We start from the raw sequence: 20,535 nt of genomic DNA, 5'->3' as shown, positions 1-20,535 counted from the left end.
TTCCGTTCAAAAGTTTTCACCCCCGGCTCTTAATGCATGGTTTTTCCTTCCGGAGCATCAGTGAGCGTTTGAAACTTCTGTAATAGTTGCATATGAGTCCCTCAGTTGTCCTCAGTGTGAAAAGATGGATCTCAAAATCATTCAGTCATTGCTGGAAAGGGTTCAAATACACACAAATGCTGGAAAACCAAAGAATTTGTGAGACCTGAAGGATTTTTCTGAAGAACAGCAGACAGTTTCAGTGTTCAGGACAAACAAGGGACTCATGAACAACTATCACTAAACAAAAAACACAGCTGTGGATCATTCAGGTAACAACACAGTATTAAGAATCAAGCATATGTGACCCTGGACCACAAAACCAGTCATAAGTGTCAAAATTGAGATTTATACATCATCTAATATTTGGCCGACATACAACTATTTGAAAATCTAGAATCTGAGGGTGCAAAAAATCTAAATATTGAGAAAATCACCTTTAAAGTTGTCCAAATGATGTTCTTAGCAATGCATATTACTAATCAAAAATTAAGTTTCGATATATTTACAGTAGGAAATTTACAAAATGTCTTAATTTAACATGATCTTTACTTAAAATGCTAATGATTTTTGGCATAAAAGAATTTTTTTTTTTTTTTTTTTTGCTATTTGGCTAATTGACATTTTCTGCAAGGTGCATGTAAACTTTTTCAATTGTATATGTGTGCATACAGAGAGACATTTAATTTTGCATATTAAATATACATTATATGTGATGTGTTGTAAAAGCTATATTTATATCAGATGTTACATGTTATTATTTTAGTGAACATGTTTGCACTAGTAAAGTTAAATAACCGGATTAGTGACATGTTATAAAAAAACGCCACGGTTGCCAAGTACCTTCCATTAGAGTTGGCGTGAAAAAAACCCGTGTGCGTCAATGATGTGTTTCCAATAGTAACGGGAAACATGTTGAGCAGCGGCATGGTATTTTCCCATCATCAACAGTTGCACAATTGCCAATCTCAGTGCGTGTTACAAAACGTGTGAAGCCTTGTGCGCATGCGCAGTCCAGAGTCCGTGGACAGGAAGCCTAACTGAAGCAGCTGATAATCAGGCTTTGGATGTTCCGGGGAGCACAACAGCCCCTTTCGGCCTGGATTTTAATCAGGGCTTTTTAGTACAAAGACAGAAATCGACGATTTTATGAGCGGCTAGTCCGGTCACCCTTCATAGTGACTGATGGAGCTGTATTTTTATACCGATCGCTGTTTATTTTCGAGTTAACTGTAAGGCCGGAGCTGCTCACTAACAATGAAGGCCTAGAATCCAGATCCGAGGGATTTAAAGCTCTCCTCTGCCCCACACACCAGGATCAACAACACGCTCAGGTACCAATATAGCAATAATCATACATAATATATAACCTTACATCCGTTTAAATGTCTTTAATTAAACTATTCTGGACATATAATGGGTTTTTATAAAGGAGGGTTGGATTTGTTAAGCTCTGGTGTTTCCCCCCCATTGATTTCTCCTTTTGTACTGAGTTACTGTTCTCTTTTTGTTTTCAGTATTAGATTTAAAATGTTACATTGTAACATTAACTCTAAAGATCGGTTGCTTAGTAACTTAGCCGACAGATGATACAATGTAGCAAACTTATGACGTCTGCAGATTCGAGGACATCGCCGACAATGTCACTCAGTTTAGTGATTGCGATATTAATGTGCATATATGAATGAATAAATGCCGTGTTTTCCTTATTTATTTCGTGTTTTCGTTTTTGCTTGCCGACATTAGCGCAGTTTTCTCGAAAAGGGTGGAGTCGGTTGGTGGTTGTAAACATGCAGCGGGTTGGTATCGCTTTAAAACTCGATTATACGACGATATACGACCAGCAGCTGTGTAACTCGTAGGTAATCTTTGATATCTGGGTTGTGTGTTGATGATTTGATATTTTTATTGGATTTAAATGATGTTTTGCTGGCAGTCGGTCTCTCTGAATGTGCTTGTGTTGAGCAGGGGTTTCAGCTTTTACAGGCAGAGACCCTCAATCCTAATCCTTAAAAATTAAAAAAAAAAAAATTTTACCTGTCTGATTTGTTGTTGAAATCCCTGGGTGCATGTAATACAGTGATACTTGAGTATAAGTTGTACCTATCTCTACTATAAAATTACTCGTAATCAAGGGATTATAGATCATTTATACTTATTCGTTTTTAAAATGGCAATGTTTATTTAGAGAGGGTTTCAATTGATGTATTTAAAGAATGTGTCACTTGAATGAATTTGAGAGATTTATAGTATTACCTGTACTAAATGTTTTGTGTAGTATTTTAATAATTGTATGACTTTTGTGATTTGTTCTGTTTTTGCCATGAATATAGTCTCACTCCTGACCTAGTTAAAACAATAAACTACTAATAGTTGCACTATAAAATGATTTAGCAGTTATCACAGAATTTTCTCTTTATTTTATGATTAAATGTAATGCATATAATTTTCTCTTTTTTTATGATTTAATAAACTGAATATATATAATTTTCTCTTTATTTTATAATTAAATAAATGTATGTAAAATTTTCTCTTTTTTATAATTTAATAAATTTAATATGCAGAATTTTCTCTTTTTGTGATCTAATAAATAGAATATATAGAATTTTCTTTTTATTTTGTGATTTAAAACATTTGATATGTAGAAATGTCTCTTTATGGTTAAATATTTAATATGTAGATTTTTCTCTTTATTTTGTGATTTAATAAATTTGATATATAGAAATTTCACTTTATTGTATGATTAAATTCAATATGTAGATGTGTCACTATTTTCTGATTTAATAAATGTAATAAGCAGAATTTTCTCTTTTATGATTTAATAAAGTGAATATATAGAATTTCTCTTTATAATTAAATTTAATATGTAAAATTTTCTCTTTTTTATGATTTAATTTAAAATGTAGAATTTCCTCTTTTTTATTTAATATATGCATTTAACCTATTGAATGATAAAAATTTGCAATATGTAGATTTTTCTCTATTTAATTTGATATATAAAAATTTGTTTTTTGGTTTAATACATTTAATATATTCTCTTTTTGATTAACTTAATTTAATATGTAGAGTTTTCTCTATTTTTTTATTCAATTGAATTTATAGAATTTTCTTTATTCTATTACTAAATAAATTTAAAATGTAGAATTTTCTCTTTAGTTTTTGATTTAATAAATTAAATATAGCATTTTCTCTTTATTTTATGATTAAATTTAATACGTAGAATTTTCTCTCTAGTATTTAATTTAATAAATTAAATGTATAAACTTCTAATTATTTTGAAAAAATGTGATATGTAGAATTTTATCTATTTATAATTTAATCAATTGAATATATAGACTTTTCCCTTTATTGTATTGTTTAATAAATTTGATATGTAGAATTTTCTATTTATTTTTTGGTTTAATACATTTAATATAGACAATTTTCTCATTTTTATTAACTAAATTTAATACATAATTTTCTCTTTATTTTAGTTTCAATAAATTAAATATACATGTAATTTTCTCTATTTCATTATTAAAATTTTATTATTAATTCTATAATAAATTTTATTATAGAATTTTTTCTTTAGTTTTTGATTTAATAAATTGAATATAGCATTTTCTCTTTATCTTATGATTAAATTTAATATGTAGAATTTTCTCTCTAGTTTTTGATTGAATAAATTGAATATAAACTTTTCTATTTATTTTGATTAAATACAATATGTAGAATTTTCTCTATTTATAATTTAATCAATTGAATATATAGACTTCCCTTTATTTTATGATTGAATAAATTTGATATGTAGAATTTTCTCTCTATTTTTTTATTTAATATGTAGAATTTTCTCCATTTATGATTTAATAAATAAAATGTATAGAATTTTCCCTTTATTGTATGGTTTAATAAATTTGAGATGTAAAATTTTCAATTTATTTTTGGGTTTAATACATTTAATATAAAAAATTTTCTCATTTTGATTAACTAAATTTAATACATAGTTCTCTCTTTATTTTTTGTTTTAATACATTTTATTTTATTATTAAATGCATTTAATATGTAGAATTTTCTCTGTAGTTTGATTTAATAAATTGAATATAGCATTTTCTCTTTATTTTATTATTAAATTTAATACGTAGAATTTTCTCTCTAGTTTTTGATTTAATCAATTGAATATATAAACTTTTACCTTTATTTTATGATTTAATAAATTTGATATGTAGAATTTTTGCCTTTATTGTATGGTTTAATGAATTTGATATGTAGAATTTTCTATTTATTTTTTTGGTTTAATTCATTTAATAAAACTATTTTCTCATTTTGATTAACTAAATTTAATACATAGTTTTCTCTTTATTTTTTGTTTTAATAAATTAAATATATATAGAATTTTCTCTCTCTTATAGCATTTTTATATGTAGAATTTTCTCTATTTATAATTTAATAAATTGAATATATAGACTTTTCCCTTTTATTTTTTGATTTAATACAGTGTTTCCCAAACTTTTTTTCTGGGGACCCACATTTTAAAGTCGATAAATCCTTGTGACCCAATAAACATTAGGCCCATATAGTTAAAATATCACGAAGAGAATTTATGCATTAACAAATTATGTATGACCATTTTTAAGGTCATGCTTCCACTTAACTATTTAAAAGAGATACAGATATTTGACAAAGCACTTTTTTTTTTAAGTAAAATGCAGATTTGCAGAAAATGCTGTTTAACACAAACACAATATTTATCCGTTATTTTGATTTCAAATCCAAAAGTGTTTTTTTAGCATTGTGATCCTCTTTTATCACAGTTCACTAATACAATAACAGACATGCACGTTTAAACTCAATAAAAAACAACGTATTATTCAATGCACTTGACTTCTAGATTTGTATATTAAGTTGCTCAAGCAAGTTGCAACACATTTTAACACAACATAGGGAGGCTATAGCTTCCTTTTCTAGTTGAAATTGGGCTATCAAAAAATATTTTAATTAAAACTTACCACAGACAGAAACAATCGGCTCTCATGCTGGTTTCGCATTAAATCTTTATTAAAAACAATCCTTTAAAGATCTTTTCTACCTGGACAAGTGCACGTATTATGTTCCCTTTTTCTTTAAAACTGTACTTTTCCTTATTTTAAACCTAACCAAAAAGCCACGTGTTGACTGTGAAACAGTGGACTTCATTTATGCATTTATGGGACATTTTCGTGTCAATCCATGTTCATTTTTACAGCGAAAAATGTGCTGTCACTTTAATTCAGCGCATGCAGCACAGCAAAAAATACTCTGCCGAAACGATCACTTCTCTGCTGCAAACGCACTGCTTCTGGGACGCACTGCCGGACAGCAACCGCGTGCAGTGTGAACGCTCCAATCCGTTAACATGGGTGCGGAAAAAAATACGCAATGCATACGCACTGCAGACGAAGTTTGCGTGAAACAGGCGATGCAGAGCGCAGCTAAAGAACAACAACAAAAAAGAAAGCAGAAGAAAAAAACGACGAGCTCCCTCGTGCGGCTAATAGGTGAACTACACATAAATTTTAATCAAGAGTATATAGCGCACTGAAAAATAGTGCTCGACTTGGCGACCCATACAAAATCTTCCGCGACCCACTTGTGGGTCGGGACCCCGCCTTTGGGAATGACTGATTTAATATATTTGATATGTAGAATTTTCTCTTTGTTTTATGATAGAATTTTTCTTTTTATTTTATAATTAATTGAAATTATGTAGAATTTTTTTTATTTTCTTTTTAAAAATGTAATATAAATACAATATTAATCCTAAAAAAAATTACTACATCTTAAATCCTGACATAATGATTAAAAAAGAAAAAGGTCAAGTTATAGATTAGCAATAATGCATATTTTTTCTGCACTGTCAAAAATTGACATTTTTTTTGCAAGTTTTAGGATTTTTTTTTCTCTTTTTAAGTGTGTCGTTGTTGTAACAAGCAACACCAGGAAAAACAACTTGAATTTAATATTATAAATATTAGGATTTTTGATCTTATGGACATTTTACTACATGGAGCTGGCCATCATTTTAATACGATTCTTGATTTGCCAGTATTTAAAATAAATATTTGACACATCATTTTTTCATTATCATGTTGATGTATCAGTATTGCCATTTTTAAAAGTGCTTTTTGTGTTTTTTCTGTATTTTACGATGCCGAACCTGTTTATTCGATATTCGCAGGCATGGCTTCACAGCTGCAGGTTTTCTCCCCTCCATCTGTGTCCTCCAGTGCCTTCTGCAGGGTGAAAAAAATGAAAGTGGAGAGCTGTGCTTGGGATGCTTCCAATGAAGCGTACAGTTCTGTGGGCCAGTACAGCTTCAACCCCGCGGCGGGCCTCCCCTTCGGCACCTCCGGCCTGGTCTTCCCCCCCGCGTCCCGGGGCCAGGTGGTGGTCCGTGCCGCCGACAGCACCGGGAGCCACCAGCGCGGCTCCAGCCGCAGAACCTCCCACAACATCCACCACTCGGAGACGCACTCCTCCCGCGGGCACAGGTACGGCGTCAAGAGGAAGAACGAGGAAGCGGAGAGCTCCGGAGGAGGAAGCGGCAGCGGCAGCGTTCAGATCCTGGAGGAGCTCTCGGCTCCGGCGTTCTCCGCGCGTACGGGAGGAACGGGAACCACCGCCCAGTCCATCCCCCACTCGGCCCCCACCACCAAAAGCAGCAGCTCCAACGGGGAGGGAGACTACCAGCTGGTCCAGCACGAGATCCTCTGCTCCGTCTCCAACAGCTACGAAGTTCTTGAGTTTCTCGGTCGGGGCACGTTCGGGCAGGTGGCCAAGTGCTGGAAAAGAGGAACTAATGAGATCGTGGCTATCAAAATCCTGAAGAACCATCCGTCGTATGCGCGTCAGGGACAGATCGAGGTATGATCTTGGGCTTTTATCAAGATTTCATGGTATTTTCATTTTCACCTAATCTAACTGCAGTCCTTTTTTCCCCCTCTTCCTCTATGATGAAACTAAATATGACTTTGCTCATGTTCACCCTCAAGCTAACAGGGTTAATAAGGAAATGACACGATTCTCATTTAGTCTATTAATTTTTCAGAGATATTACAATTTTAATTCCATGCAGTGATAATGAGCCTGTTTTTCATTTATGAAACAAATTCATTTGGAGATTGGTAGCATAAAGGGAACAATGTTAGGGTGACAACCAATCAACTCTTATCATAATGAATAATAAAGCCTCAATTAAAGAAAAAAATGTTTTAAAGATGTCCTTAAAGAGTTAGTTCCTACTTGAATAAAAAAAAAGGTCATTTATTCACCCTAATGCAGTTCCAAACACAAGATTTTCATTCATCTTCGGAACACAAGTGACTATATATTTAATGAAATCTGAGCAATTTCTTTCCCTTCATTGAAAGTCTGTTCTAGGGCTGCAAAACAATTAGTCACGATTAATCGATTCAAAAAAAGTTTTTTTTTTTTTTTTTTTTTAATACACACATATGTAAGTATTAAGGAACACTGTTATATTTATAACAATAAATTATAAAAAATAAATTATAAAATAACTGCTTTTTTTTTTTAAATGTAATTTATTCCTGTGATTTCAAAGCTGAATTTAAAGCATCATTACTCCAGTCTTCAGTGTCACATGATCCTTCAGAAATCATTCTAATATTCTGATTTGCTGCTCAAAAAACATGTAGTAGTAGTAGTATTATTATATTAATATTATTATTATTATTATCATTATGCTGAACACAACTGAGTAGTATTTCTTCAGGTTTCTTTGAAAAAAATGTTCAGAAGAACATAATTTATCTGAAATGGACATCTTTTGTAACATTACATCATAATATATCACAATATTGCTGCTTTTGTTGTATTTTGATCAAACCAAAATATTATTTGATTGATCAAATAAATGCAGGCTTGGTGAGCAGAAGTGAATTCTTTAAAAAAGCATATAACGTGATCATGCTTCTTCAGAAACTTGTGTTAAACCACTCGGTTCATATGCATTTTTAGGGTGCTTTAAAGGGTCAGAGTTTCAAAGAAGGGACAGAACATATCTCTTCATTTGTGTTCCAAAGGTGAACAAATTTCTTATTGGTTTAGAACAACATGAGGGTGAGAAAATTATGACTGATTTTTTTATTTTGGAGTGAACTAAACCTATAATCAGTTTCAAAATGAAAAATGTTTGAAAAACATTCGTCCACCAAATTAATGTTGTGTTGTGTGACCAACATGCACAAAAAAACAAAACGGGACAGGATATATCATAGAAGGGGCCTCTGCAGATGCTTTTGACTGAAGGTGTGGTCACATTGGAGAAATTTTGCATGCAGCAAAGGTCAGTTGTGTATTGTCAATAGTGTAGATGCGTGCATGAGAAACACCTCACACAAAAGTCACTTTCAAACCAAACAGCTTCTGTTGGTCAATGCAACAAGTTTACACTACCGGTTTGCATGGGGAATTTTTTGACTCATCGCAAAATTCCCAATCTTGTGGATTCCTATTAAAATGACTGGATTTCACAAGCAGTATTTCACAGGGTGGTAAACATGACCACACAATTGTCAAGGACGGATATAATACAATAGATCAAGTTTTATTAAAGTAAAACTTAAAAGGAGTAGTTCGCTTTTGGAAAAATTTTTTACAGATACTATAATCACCCCCTTGTCATCCAAGATGTTCACGTCTTTCTTCAGTCGTAAAGAAATGGTGTTTTTTGAGGAAAACATTTCAGGAATTCTCTCCATACAATGGACTTCTATGGTGCCCCTGAGTTTAAAATATCCAAAATGCAACTTCAAACGCTCTAAACAATCCCAGCCGAGGAAAGAAGGGTCTTATCTATTTGAGTAAACCGCTTGTGATATTGTAACAGATAATTCAATTTCATATTAAACTGACATAAATAAAAAGATTACATTTCTTATAACTTCCCTTATAGCTTATAACTTGATTTCGGAACTGTTTGAAAATCTTGAATCTGAGGGTGGCAAAAAAATTTAAACGCTTAAAAAAATTGCCTTTAAAGTTGCCCAAATTAAGTTCTTAGCAATGCACATTACTAATTAGAAATTAAGTTTTGATTTATTTATGGTATATCTTCATGGAACATGATCTTAATATTAGGGGTGTGACGAGACAAGATTTAACTTTTTTTCCTCAATGATAAAATATATAGAGGAAAATAGTATTTTATTCAACAAAAAAACACAAAATGCCAAAAAAAAATGTAGGTGCATTTTGATATGAACTTGTACTTTAGGAAATTAAACTTATATTTTAATGAATTATATGCAATATAATGCATGATTCTGGGTATACTGAAAAACTATTTCCTTTTATAAACTGGAGATAACGATTCTGAAGAAAAAAAGGATTAGAAATCTAAACAAAATTACGTAACTTACTAGTGGTCCTGACAGAATGTTCATTGCTTAAGTCTAAATTTGAACAAAAATAAATAAAAAATGAAGGAGCCAGTGTCTCAATTAATAAAGACTTGTTTCACCATTGGAATCTCTTGAATCAATAATTTAATGACAGATACTTTTTTTTTTTTTTAAACGTGCAGGTGTCGCCAGCTCCTGGTGAAGAGAATAAATGTCACTCTACAAACGTGTTAGAAGATACTTTCGTTTTGATCGCTACTGTAGACAATAAGTGTTTACATCCAAACTACAAGCTTTTATCCCAGTGCTTATGTTATTTAAATGCCTGTAACAAAGAAATAATGATGATTATGTGGTTAAAAAGACTGTTTCTGAAACAGCAGCAGTAAGAATGCAGATTTGAATGTCTTCAATAACTTTCACATCGTAAGCATCAATGGAGCGCGTGAAACAGTTGTAATAGACTCCGCTGAATCGTTGTCATTCATGAATAAGATCGCATTGGTGTTTGAATAGAGATCGTGATATTTTAGCCATTAGTCATGCAGCTCTAATCTAAGCACTGCAAAATGTTTTGCCATGATATCGTCACGTTCTCGCGGGACACTTAATATCCTACAGATTTTTGGTATAATAGAAGATTGACCCATATGATGTATTGTTGGCTATTGCTACAAATATGTGACCCTGGACCACAAAACCAGTCATAAGGTTAAATTTGACAAAACTGAGATTTATACATCATATGAAAGCTCAATAAATAAGATTTCTATTGATGTATGGTTTGTTAGGATCGGACAATATTTGACTGAGATACATCTATTTGAAATCAGAAATCTGAGGATGCAAAAAAATCAAAAAGACTGAGAAAATCACCTTTAAAGTTGTCCAAATTAGGTTCTTAACAATGCATATTACAAATCAAAAATTACATTTTGATATGTTTACAGTAGGTATTTTACAAAAAATCTTCATGGAACATGAACTTTACTTAATTTCTCAATGATTTTTGGCATAAAAGAAAAATCAAAAATTTTGACCCATGCAATGTATTTTTGGCTATTGCTACAAATATACCCCAGCGACTTAAGACTGGTTTTGTGGTCCAGGGTCACATATACTACTTAAGACTGGTTTTGTGGTCCAGGGTCACATATACTACTTAAGACTGGTTTTGTGGTCCAGAGTCACATTTGACTTTTAATATCTGTTCTAGGTGAGCATCTTGAACCGGCTGAGTGCGGAGAATGCTGACGAGTTCAACTTCGTCCGCTCCTACGAGTGTTTCCAGCACAAGGGCCACACGTGCCTGGTGTTTGAAATGCTCGAGCAGAACCTTTACGACTTCCTGAAGCACAGTAAGTTCAGTCCGCTGCCCCTGCGGCACATCCGGCCCATCCTGCAGCAGGTGGCCACGGCCCTCATGAAGCTGAAGAGCCTGGGTCTCATCCATGCCGATCTAAAGCCTGAGAACATCATGCTGGTGGACCCCATCCGACAGCCGTACAGGGTGAAGGTCATCGACTTTGGGTCGGCCAGTCACGTCTCCAAAGCCGTCTGCTCGACTTACCTCCAGTCTCGCTACTACAGGTGAGGGAATGGCTGTAGTCTGGTGTTTAATGACCACACATCCCTTAGTACAGATCAGTTAAGAGATTGTGGTGTTGTAATAATCACTCGATGAAATGCTTCACAGAAGAATTTTTTTCTGCTGTCTATTCTCAGAGCCCCTGAAATCATTCTTGGTCTGCCGTTTTGTGAAGCCATTGACATGTGGTCACTGGGTTGTGTGATCGCTGAGCTCTTTCTGGGCTGGCCGCTTTATCCAGGAGCTTCAGAATATGACCAGGTCAGTGCTTCACGCAGTCTAACTTAACCAGTTGATATACGTGAGGATAAAGTAATTACTTTATATATAGTGCACAGCATAAATGAGTGCACTCCCTCTAAAACTTAATGTTAGAATTCTTTGCAGATATAATGTTTCCAACAAGCCTGCTTGATCAATTGCTAAAGAAGAATGTCAAAATTACTCAGCGAAATAAGATTTATTTTCAAAGTGGTAAAATGTTGTGTTGTAAAATTGAGTACATCCTCCTGAAAGTTACGAAATAACACAAAATTAGGTAGGTTTAAGGCTTTTTTTTTTTTTTTTTGATCAACAGGTAAGTATATTGAACTAAGATTTTTAAAGACGAGTAATTTCCTGACAGTCTAAAGTGTTTTATAGCCTGCTGAATCATACTCAGACTTAATGCTGCCAACAATGAAATTTTTTTAGCATGACAATGAAGATAATCAACACTCCCCATTTAAAGAGGTCGGGTCAGGTAATAAAAAAATGCATTCTGATTATTTGCGGGTGGATGAGATAAATAAATAATGATGCTAATATTAACTACATTTTCTAAAACATGAACCTGTTTTAAACATGGCCGTAGCCAGCTATGAGGTCACCGAGGTCCGGACCTCCGTAATTCTTTTATATTCAAAAATAAACTGTCAAGCTCTCTGAATTATTATTTAGCCGTTTAAACCACCTCATATCACATGAGTGTTTGCAATTCATGTTGCTGCGAGAAGCTAGCTCAGTAAACGGGGCTTGAGAACGCAGTTGCAGCCTCCATTTGTTGCCAGATCCACCTATTACACGTGTTTTTTGACTCGTTTTTCCAATTTGGTGTGACACTTTGGGACGTTAATAAAGTGGAAAGTTTAACGTCAGTGTTAGTGATATATTATTCCTATTTACAAAACACAAGCTTTGAACTTATTTCGGATATCTTTTTCTTTCTTTTTGTAATTGCTTGTTTTTCGTAGCAATATCTGGCAACATTGTACATTCATAAAAAGCTTATAGACAATCTGTAACTTAATTGCTGACAGGACGATACCACAATCGGTAAGACAAACGCAGTGATCATCGTTAATATCTGAAAGAAATGTATAACGCTATCAAAAACAATAGCATAATACAAATCTGTTTGTTACAGAATGAAATAGGCTACTATGCCAAATAACATTAACGTTACTGGCCAGCAGGAAGACGTCTCATGCTCTTTAGTCAACCTTAAGTCATCAAAAAACATTAATCAAAGCAGTGTTTCTCAACTGGTGGGTCGCAAAAACGTTTTGAGTGGGTCGCGGAGTGTGCAGTCAAAGAAACAACAAACGTAATTCTTTTTTTTTCTGACGCTAGACTATTATTTTGAAAGACGTGCGTGAAAGCGGTTGACTCTTCTTACCTGAGAAAAACGCTTTTTCCTCATTCAGTATCTACGGTCAAAAGAGATGTTGTCAAGTTTTATGTCAGTGTCATTATTCTAACGTTATTTTTTTATAACTTGTTATAAAATAAAATTACCTCGCCTAAAAAAAAAAACCGAACTTTCCAGTCCTGTCCGTCATACTGTGCTCGTTGCCCGCACTCTTCAATTACATGTGCAAATTTACCATGATAACAGACCTTATTAGTGCTTTGTGGCACAATTCTTAACACCTTACTTAATTTTCAAACCCTGGTTACGGCCTTTGTTTTAAATGTTTTTTCCTCAGGCAGACGATTTTGTGTGTGTGTGTGCGCGCGCGCGCGTGTGTGTGTGTGTGTGTGTGTGCGCGCGCGCGTGTGTGCGTGCGTGCGTGCGTGTGTGTGTGTGTGTGTGTGTGTGTGTGTGTGTGTGTGTGTGTGTGCCTGTTAGAGAAGTTTTTGGTGACAGAAACAGTGACTTCCATATAAAGTTTGAACGGAGTTATGCCTGTGCTAATGCTATTGAGCATGGTAATGCAATCATTTGGTAATAATATTGTGTAACAATAATTTTATAAGCATTTTTGACCAGGAACAAGTGTAATAAGGTAGGGACAAAAATCCCAAAAAGATGCCTTTTTGAGACAGTTGTTCTATCCGGTGTAAGCAAACTCTACCGTTTTCATCCAATTTAAAAACAGCTAGCATTTGCAGGGGAAAAAGATCCTTTCTAGGTCAAAATGACCTTAAACTCAACATGTGGGTTCAGATAATACCTTGACAGACTGTACAGTGTGACTTTAAGAAGATTGGCAGGACAGATTGTGTACATGTACGTGCCAGACTGTACGATAAATAGTAGCCATGACAGCTAGCCATGATTCAGCATTGACAGCCTTTCACACGCCGGACACATCGTTCTGTACTCGCGTTCTCAGAAGGCTGCGGTCCAACAGTGAATCTAATCATTACAAAGACTATTAATTGGCCGTCTGTGAACAAGTTGCTCAAAGACTCAAAGAATCATTTTACTGTACAATCCCAAAAATGTAAACCAATTCCTCGTTGAATTTCTTTTAGTCTCTGTACTAGACTTGACAATTCCCATCTTCCTCTTTCAGATTCGGTACATTTCTCAGACACAGGGATTGCCTCCTGAGTATCTGTTGAGCGCTGGCACAAAAACAAGCCGCTTTTTCAACAGAGGACCAGACTCCAGCTACCCACTGTGGAGGTTAAAAGTCAGTATCCATACTTTTATTTTTATGCTGAATGGCTGAATAGTTTCTTATTTAAAAATAGTTGGTTAATATTGTAATAAACTGTTTTTTTTTTTCTAGACCCCTTCTGAGCATGAGTCTGAAATGGGCATCAAGTCAAAAGAAGCAAGAAAATACATCTTCAATTGTTTAGATGACATGATGCAGGTAATTAATATATATATAGTCTTTTAGATATTTTAAAACACTTTTGTTTAGTTTGGAGAAAGACTTGATGATCTGCAAGTGTTTTAAACAGTTGTTTTTCTAGCAAGATTTTAGCATAGTATTTTATTGTGTATTGTATGTTATTGTATGTAAACTTGGGCCATCTATCTTGGCCAGGACACTCATGCAAAAGAGATTTTAATCTCAGTGAGTTTTCTTTCTTGGTTAAATAAAGGTTATAAATAAGTAGCACAGGTATATTAGTAGCAATCGCCAAAAATGCACTGTATGGGTCAAAAGTATAGATTTCTCTTTTCTGCCAAAAAATCATTAGGATATTAATGCAAGACACTGCAGGTGAATAGGGTAAAAAAATAACTAATAGTTATCACCTTACTTACTCAGTTGATTGATTACATTGATAAGTTTTCTAAAATGTTCGGTTACATATGCAAATGAGGCATTGTTTAATGAAATATGTGCTCATTTGCTTACATTTCTAGTAGAAAAAAATCTAAACACTGGATGAAGTCAGTTTCAAAATTCTTGTTTATTTTTTGACATATTAGAGTTTTTACAGAGGGGATTTTGTCACTCAATAATTCAGAAAAAAAAATTAGATCAGGCTGGAAACACTATATTATTTACCATTTTTGGGGAATAAAATATTGCATAAAATCAAGCCATATATGAGCAAATCCCTCTGTAAAAACCTTAAGGATATAGAAAGGAATGAAAAAAATAAAGTTTGGTGTGTGTAAGTGCTACTGAAGTGGAGACTTATAGCTCAGTGTAGGAGAAAAAAAACTCATTTTGAGAAAACGACCTTTAAAAGTATGTATTGTAATTGAGATCTATTGACACAAATAGATAAAGTGCTATAAAAGAAACACTTAACAGTGTTTTTTGGATGTTTTCTTTCCACTAGTCTGAAAAAACACTTTATGAAAAAACAAAAAGCCCAAAATCTCAAACTTGACAGGTGCATGAAAAAACAGCGTTTTCACCTGCAGTGTCTCTCTTTAAGTAAAGATCATGTTCCATGAAAATACTAAGTAAATTTCCTGCTGTAAATATATCTCAACTTAATTTGATTAATAATATGCATTGCTAATATCTTCATTTTAGACAACTTTAAAGGTGATTTTTCTCAATATTTAGATTTTCTTGCACCTTCAGATTCCAGATTTTCAAATAGTTGTATCTCAGCCAAATATAGTTCTAACAAACCATACATTAATGGATAGCTTACTTATTCAGCTTTCAGATGATGTATAAATCTCTATTTAAGCAAAATGACCCTTATGACTGGTTTCGTGGTCACATATCTAAATCTTGATGTACAAGTCTCAATCTTCGTCATTGTATTGATTGTTTTCCAGGTCAATCTGCCTAATCATTTAGAAGGGACGGACATGTTGGCGGAGAAGGCGGACCGACGGGAGCTGATTGACCTGCTGAAGAGGATGCTGAGACTGGACGCTGATAAAAGAATCACGCCCACAAAGACCCTGGCACATCCGTTTGTGACCATGAGCCACCTGCTGAACTTCCCACACAGCTCACAGTACGTCCTTTCAAAGATTCTAGACTTCCAGCACTGGTTAGATTACAGAAATGTGTTTTAAATTCGCTCTCACGTCATTTTTTTTTTGTAGTGTGAAGTCGTGCTTCCAGAACATGGACATCTGCAAGAGAAGGAACAGTAGCTTTGACAGTGGGAAAGCCCTGTTTGCTGCTAACGCTGTTCCTGGAACTGCAGGAAACCTGACTGTGACCTTCAGCAGCCAGCTGAACCAGCACAGCCAGGTGAGTGGAAAACAGCCAGGTGCTTAGAAACACGCACAGCTGTTTCAGAAGGATTTCCATTCATCTTACTACGGTAACTTTCCCAGGTTCCGTCGGCTGGTGGAGCTGTTCCTCTCCTCAACTACCAACCCGCACTTTACCAGCAGGCCACCATAAACATCCCAGGCCTGGCCCAGCCCAGCATCCCCCTGCAGACCCGCCCCACTCAGCTGTGTGCTCAGACTGAACCCTTCCAGCAAACCCTCATCGTCTGCCCCCCTACCACTATTCAAGGTGAGCTGGAGCAGATGCATTGTGGGTGATGTATGTCCCTTTGGATAAGCAGGATTCCATTTGGTTGTAGCTCCATTATCAGTTTACTGTTTTCACATAGAATATCCTGTCTGTAGAATTAAAGTGGGTTGCAAGTGGATAATTTTAAAATGGTGCCAGATATTAAAATATCATTTCAGGGTACAAACAAGAGTTTAGAAAGTGCTTGAGTTTTGATAGATTTTAACCTGTTTTATTAAAAAAAAAATTGTCTTAAAAAATAAAAAAACATATTGTGTAATTACCTTTATTAAAGATTTGGTCACGTTAAGTTAATTTGTATTGCTGAAATGACAAACTTAATGAAGTTTATCAGTTTTGTTTTGTTGTTGTTGTTTTATGTTAATTTTTAAAAACTTGTACACTACCAGTCAAACGGTTTTGAACAGTAAGGTTTTAATGTTTTTTTTTTTTTAAAGAAGTCTCTTCTACTTAACAAACATGCATTTATTTGACCTAAAGTACAGCAAAACAGTAAAATTTTGAAATATTTTTACTAAGAAATGTAATTTATTCCTGTGTTTTTTTTTTTTTGTGTGTGCGTGTTTCTATTATTATTATTATTATTATTATTATTAAGCTGACTTTTTAGCATCATTGCTCTATTCACATGATCCTTAAGAAATCATTCTAATATTCTGATTTGCTGTTTAAAAAAAATTAGTAGTATTATGTTGAAAACAGCGGAGTACATTTTATTTTATTTATTTTTTTTAACAGCATTTATCTGAAATAGAAATCTTTTGTAACATTTATAAATGTCTTTATCATCACTTTTGATAATCATCCTTTGTTCAAAATTCATTTCTTCCAAGCTTTCCAATGGTAATGTATGATAGTACAAAAGCTTTTTATTTCAGAAATGCTTTCTGTTCATCAAAAAAAATCCAGAAACAAATTTACTCAACTGTTTTAAAAATTGATAATGTTTCTTGAGCAGCAAATCAGCATATTAGAATGATTTCTGAAGAATCATGTAACACTGAAGACTGGAGTAATGATGCTGAAAATAAATTTAGCTTTGATCTCAGGAATAAATTACATTTTAAAATGTATTCTAAAAGCAGTTATTTTAAATTATAAAAATATACAGTATTATTACAGCTTTTGTATTTTGAATCAAATAAATGCAGGCTTGGTGAGCAGAAGAGACTTGTTTAAAAATAAAAATAAAGTCTTACTATTCAAAAACTTGACTGGTAGTGTATATTTTGTTAGTTTTTTTATGTTTATGTAACTTGTTTTGTTCCAACCCAGTTTTTAAATTTGTATTTCTTTGAGCCAAAGTCATTCAGAATTTGTTTCATGTTTGTTTTGCTGTTAGCACAAAATGTTTACAGTTGATTATTCATATAATATATATGCAAGGCTTCTCCATATATGCAAGGCTTTCTACAAACCCTTTTTTTTCTTGAAGGGCTTCCATCTTCTAATAAGACCTCTAGCTATCCCGTGAGGATGGAGAACGGCGTTCCTGTCGTCCAGCAGAACCAGTCCACGCAGCCCCTTCAGATTCAACCCAGCATGCTGACGCAGGTAAGACATACAGCACATCCGTCCGTGAGACACTGGCGTAATATCGAACTCACCGCGATCTGCCGAACTGCGAATTAATCCAGTTGAGTCGGAGAGGAAGCATCAGTCTTTAAAGTCTGCATGGACCTGTCGGTCTACTGGCGAGTGCCGGTAAATGGCACGTGAGATCACGCCTTGTACCCCTGACCTGAGTCTGACCTTTTGTCTAATCTTTCCATGCTTTTTGCCCCCCTTTCCCTCCACGGTGCCCCTCCTCCATAGGGCTCCTGTACGCCTCTGATGGTGGCCACGCTGCACCCTCATTCAGCGGGAGTGGCGTCCCAGTACCCGCTGCCCCTGGCACTGGGCTGTGGGGCAGGAAGGCCTGCCCTACTGGAGCAGACAGCCACAGTGCTGGTAAACAGAGACCCACCCAGCGCTCGACCACTAACATCATCATTTCTCATTGACCCTCTCCCCCTCTCTGGCTCTTAGCAAAATCCTGCCTAAATGCATCTTTCTTTCTAAGCCTGCTTTCTCTCTGGTCTTTTTATTTTTTCTGATCACTCCTTTATCATAATTCTTTGGTATTTACTTTTTTTCTGATCTTCTTTTGATAATTCTGGATCCTCTGTGATCTCTATCTAATTGATCTCTTATTGATCTTTTTTTTTTTTTTATCTCATTTGGATCTTTTTTGTCTCTTTGATCTTTTTCCGATCTCTTTGATTCTGGATCTTTTTTAAGCTCTTTAGTGATTTGAGTTTTTTTTATTGAATTTTTTTGAATAATTCTGGATCCTCATTAATATTTTGTTGATTTTTACACTTGTTTTTTTCTTTTTACACATTTTGATCTTATTTCTGATCAACATTTTTTTTTTTTTTATCTTACTTTGATAGTTCCAGATCCTCTCTGATCTCCTGTTCATATTTACTGCTTTCCTTTTTATCTCTAGTTGATCATTTTGCAGTCTGTTTGATATTTATCTGATCTCTTTGAAAATTCTGGATCTTTATTCTCAGTCTCTTGTTGATCTTTTTTTATTTATTTATTTTTTCAGGGTTTTTAAAATCTTTTTCTTATGTTTCTTTGATATTGGATCTTCATTAATCTCTTGTTGATCTTTACTGACTTATACGATTTTTTGTTTTTTGACACTAGGATTTTGTCCCCCTTTTTAGTTTTGGATAATTCAGTTTTTATATATATAATTTTTTTTTTTTTTCGATCACAATTTCTCTGATCTCACTTTGATAGTTCTGGATCCTCTGTGATCTCCTGTTGTTCTTTACTGAATTTTTTTTTTTTTTTCTCAAAGACACTAGAATTTTTTTCCTTTTTAGTTTTTGGATAATTCTGGATCCTCATTGATATCTTGAATATAGATCCTTTGTGCTCTTCTGTTGATCTTTACTGCTCTCTTATTGATCTTTACTTTTTTTTTCCCTCAAAGACACTAGGATTTTCTCCCTTTTTTTATATTTTTGGATAATTCTGATATCTTGATTTTTACAGGTCTTTTTCTTTTTCTTTGTTTATTTCAGTGACTGATCACCATAATTTTTTTTCTGGTCTCTGTTTGTAGTTCTGGATCCTCTGTGAATCTCCCATTGATCTTTACTGCCCTCTTATTGATATTATCTCTCTTTGATATTTTTTAAGTCTTTGATCTGATCTCTTTGATACTTCTGGATCATATTTATTCTCTTATTGATATTTACTGATCCTTTGACACTAGGATCTTTTTTTCCCCCTGGTGTCTCTGATAATTCTGGATCTAAATCGATGTCTTGTTGATTTTTATTGTCGGTTGTTGTTGTTTAGACACTTTGATGTTTTCCAATCACCATCTTTTTTTCTAGATCCTCTGTGAGATTTACTGAAAATCAGTTTTTTGAGTGACTTGTTTTTCTGATTTTTTTTTTTTTTAATGATCTCGAATAGGGTTTTTTTTTTTTTTTTTCAGACTACTTTATTTTTCATTTTTCCTCTCCTTTGTTTGTCATTCAGCTCTTCTTTTTAAATCTCCCTTTCTGTTCTTTTCCTTTATCTTTGTTTCTGATCTCTCTTTTTCTCTCTCTCTCTGTATTTCTAATCTGTCTTTCTGCTCGTTCTCCCTTTCTTTTCCCCCTCAGTCCCTCCCTCATCATTCTCTCTCAGTGCAGGTCTGCTACAGGCATGGGAGGCATGTGCTGACTCTTCTGTGCTTTGCTTGCAGCTTCTTGTTGTGTGAATATATTTTTTTAAATCCCTCCTTTGACCTCCCTCCTCCTCCTCGTCCTCCTCCCAGCCCCACCGTCTGTTTGGCCCTCCTTCTTCTCTCAGGGGAGGAGACTGACCTTGTCTACAGCTCAAAAACACTCGCAGCCATGTTCCTCTCCCTCTCATAGCAATGTCTGTCCGCAGGTACTCTAGTGCTGCCCATACTGGCATGGCAGATCTTTTGGCCAGTTTTGCTCTGTGGAAACGCTCATTGTTTTCTGACTCTTTAACAGCCATGATTCTTCCCAACAGGTTGCCGGACTACTCTTTCCTGCCCCCCGTCAACGCTTGTGTATGATTTATGCATGCTGTGCTTGTCTTGGCTTTTAAAATCGTACAAAATGGCTGTGCTACATCTATAAAACTCAGAGAATTGCAGATTTTTGTTATGCATTGATAATGATTTATTTATTTTCATTTCTTGGTGTTCACTTCAATTGTGTGCAGTGATTATCACATCAGCATGTTAGTTGAAGTTCATCACTCTGGCATGACACACATCTTTAAATTCAGATTTAAATGGCCATCAGTGTCACTCATT

The 20,535-nt window shown here is 34.3% G+C and overlaps 2 protein-coding genes across 5 annotated transcripts in view; both read left to right on the top strand.

Moving 5' to 3' along the window:
- The window catches only part of acap3b (ArfGAP with coiled-coil, ankyrin repeat and PH domains 3b), a 235,515-nt gene that overhangs the window by 137,147 nt on the left and 77,833 nt on the right, over window positions 1-20,535 (top strand). The window lies entirely within an intron of this gene.
- Window positions 1,071-20,535, top strand: part of hipk1b (homeodomain interacting protein kinase 1b) — a 29,769-nt gene continuing 10,304 nt past the window's right edge. For 2 of the 4 annotated variants that reach the window (XM_073825762.1, XM_073825761.1), the window contains exons 1-10: window positions 1,071-1,373; window positions 6,233-6,918; window positions 10,636-11,009; window positions 11,145-11,268; window positions 13,788-13,907; window positions 14,007-14,093; window positions 15,476-15,660; window positions 15,752-15,902; window positions 15,989-16,175; window positions 17,632-17,750. In XM_073825762.1, the coding sequence (XP_073681863.1) occupies window positions 6,235-6,918; window positions 10,636-11,009; window positions 11,145-11,268; window positions 13,788-13,907; window positions 14,007-14,093; window positions 15,476-15,660; window positions 15,752-15,902; window positions 15,989-16,175; window positions 17,632-17,750 (2,031 nt within the window). In that variant the 5' untranslated portion in view covers window positions 1,071-1,373; window positions 6,233-6,234. Of the gene's footprint in view, window positions 1,374-6,232; window positions 6,919-10,635; window positions 11,010-11,144; window positions 11,269-13,787; window positions 13,908-14,006; window positions 14,094-15,475; window positions 15,661-15,751; window positions 15,903-15,988; window positions 16,176-17,631; window positions 17,751-18,011; window positions 18,147-20,535 lie in introns of all 4 variants that reach the window. The other 2 variants (XM_073825760.1, XM_073825759.1) reach the window with 2 other exon arrangements.

Source organism: Garra rufa, chromosome 20 (assembly GCF_049309525.1).
Source record: "Garra rufa chromosome 20, GarRuf1.0, whole genome shotgun sequence".
NCBI classification, from domain to species: domain Eukaryota; kingdom Metazoa; phylum Chordata; class Actinopteri; order Cypriniformes; family Cyprinidae; genus Garra; species Garra rufa.
This window is presented reverse-complemented; position numbering and strand designations above follow the sequence as displayed.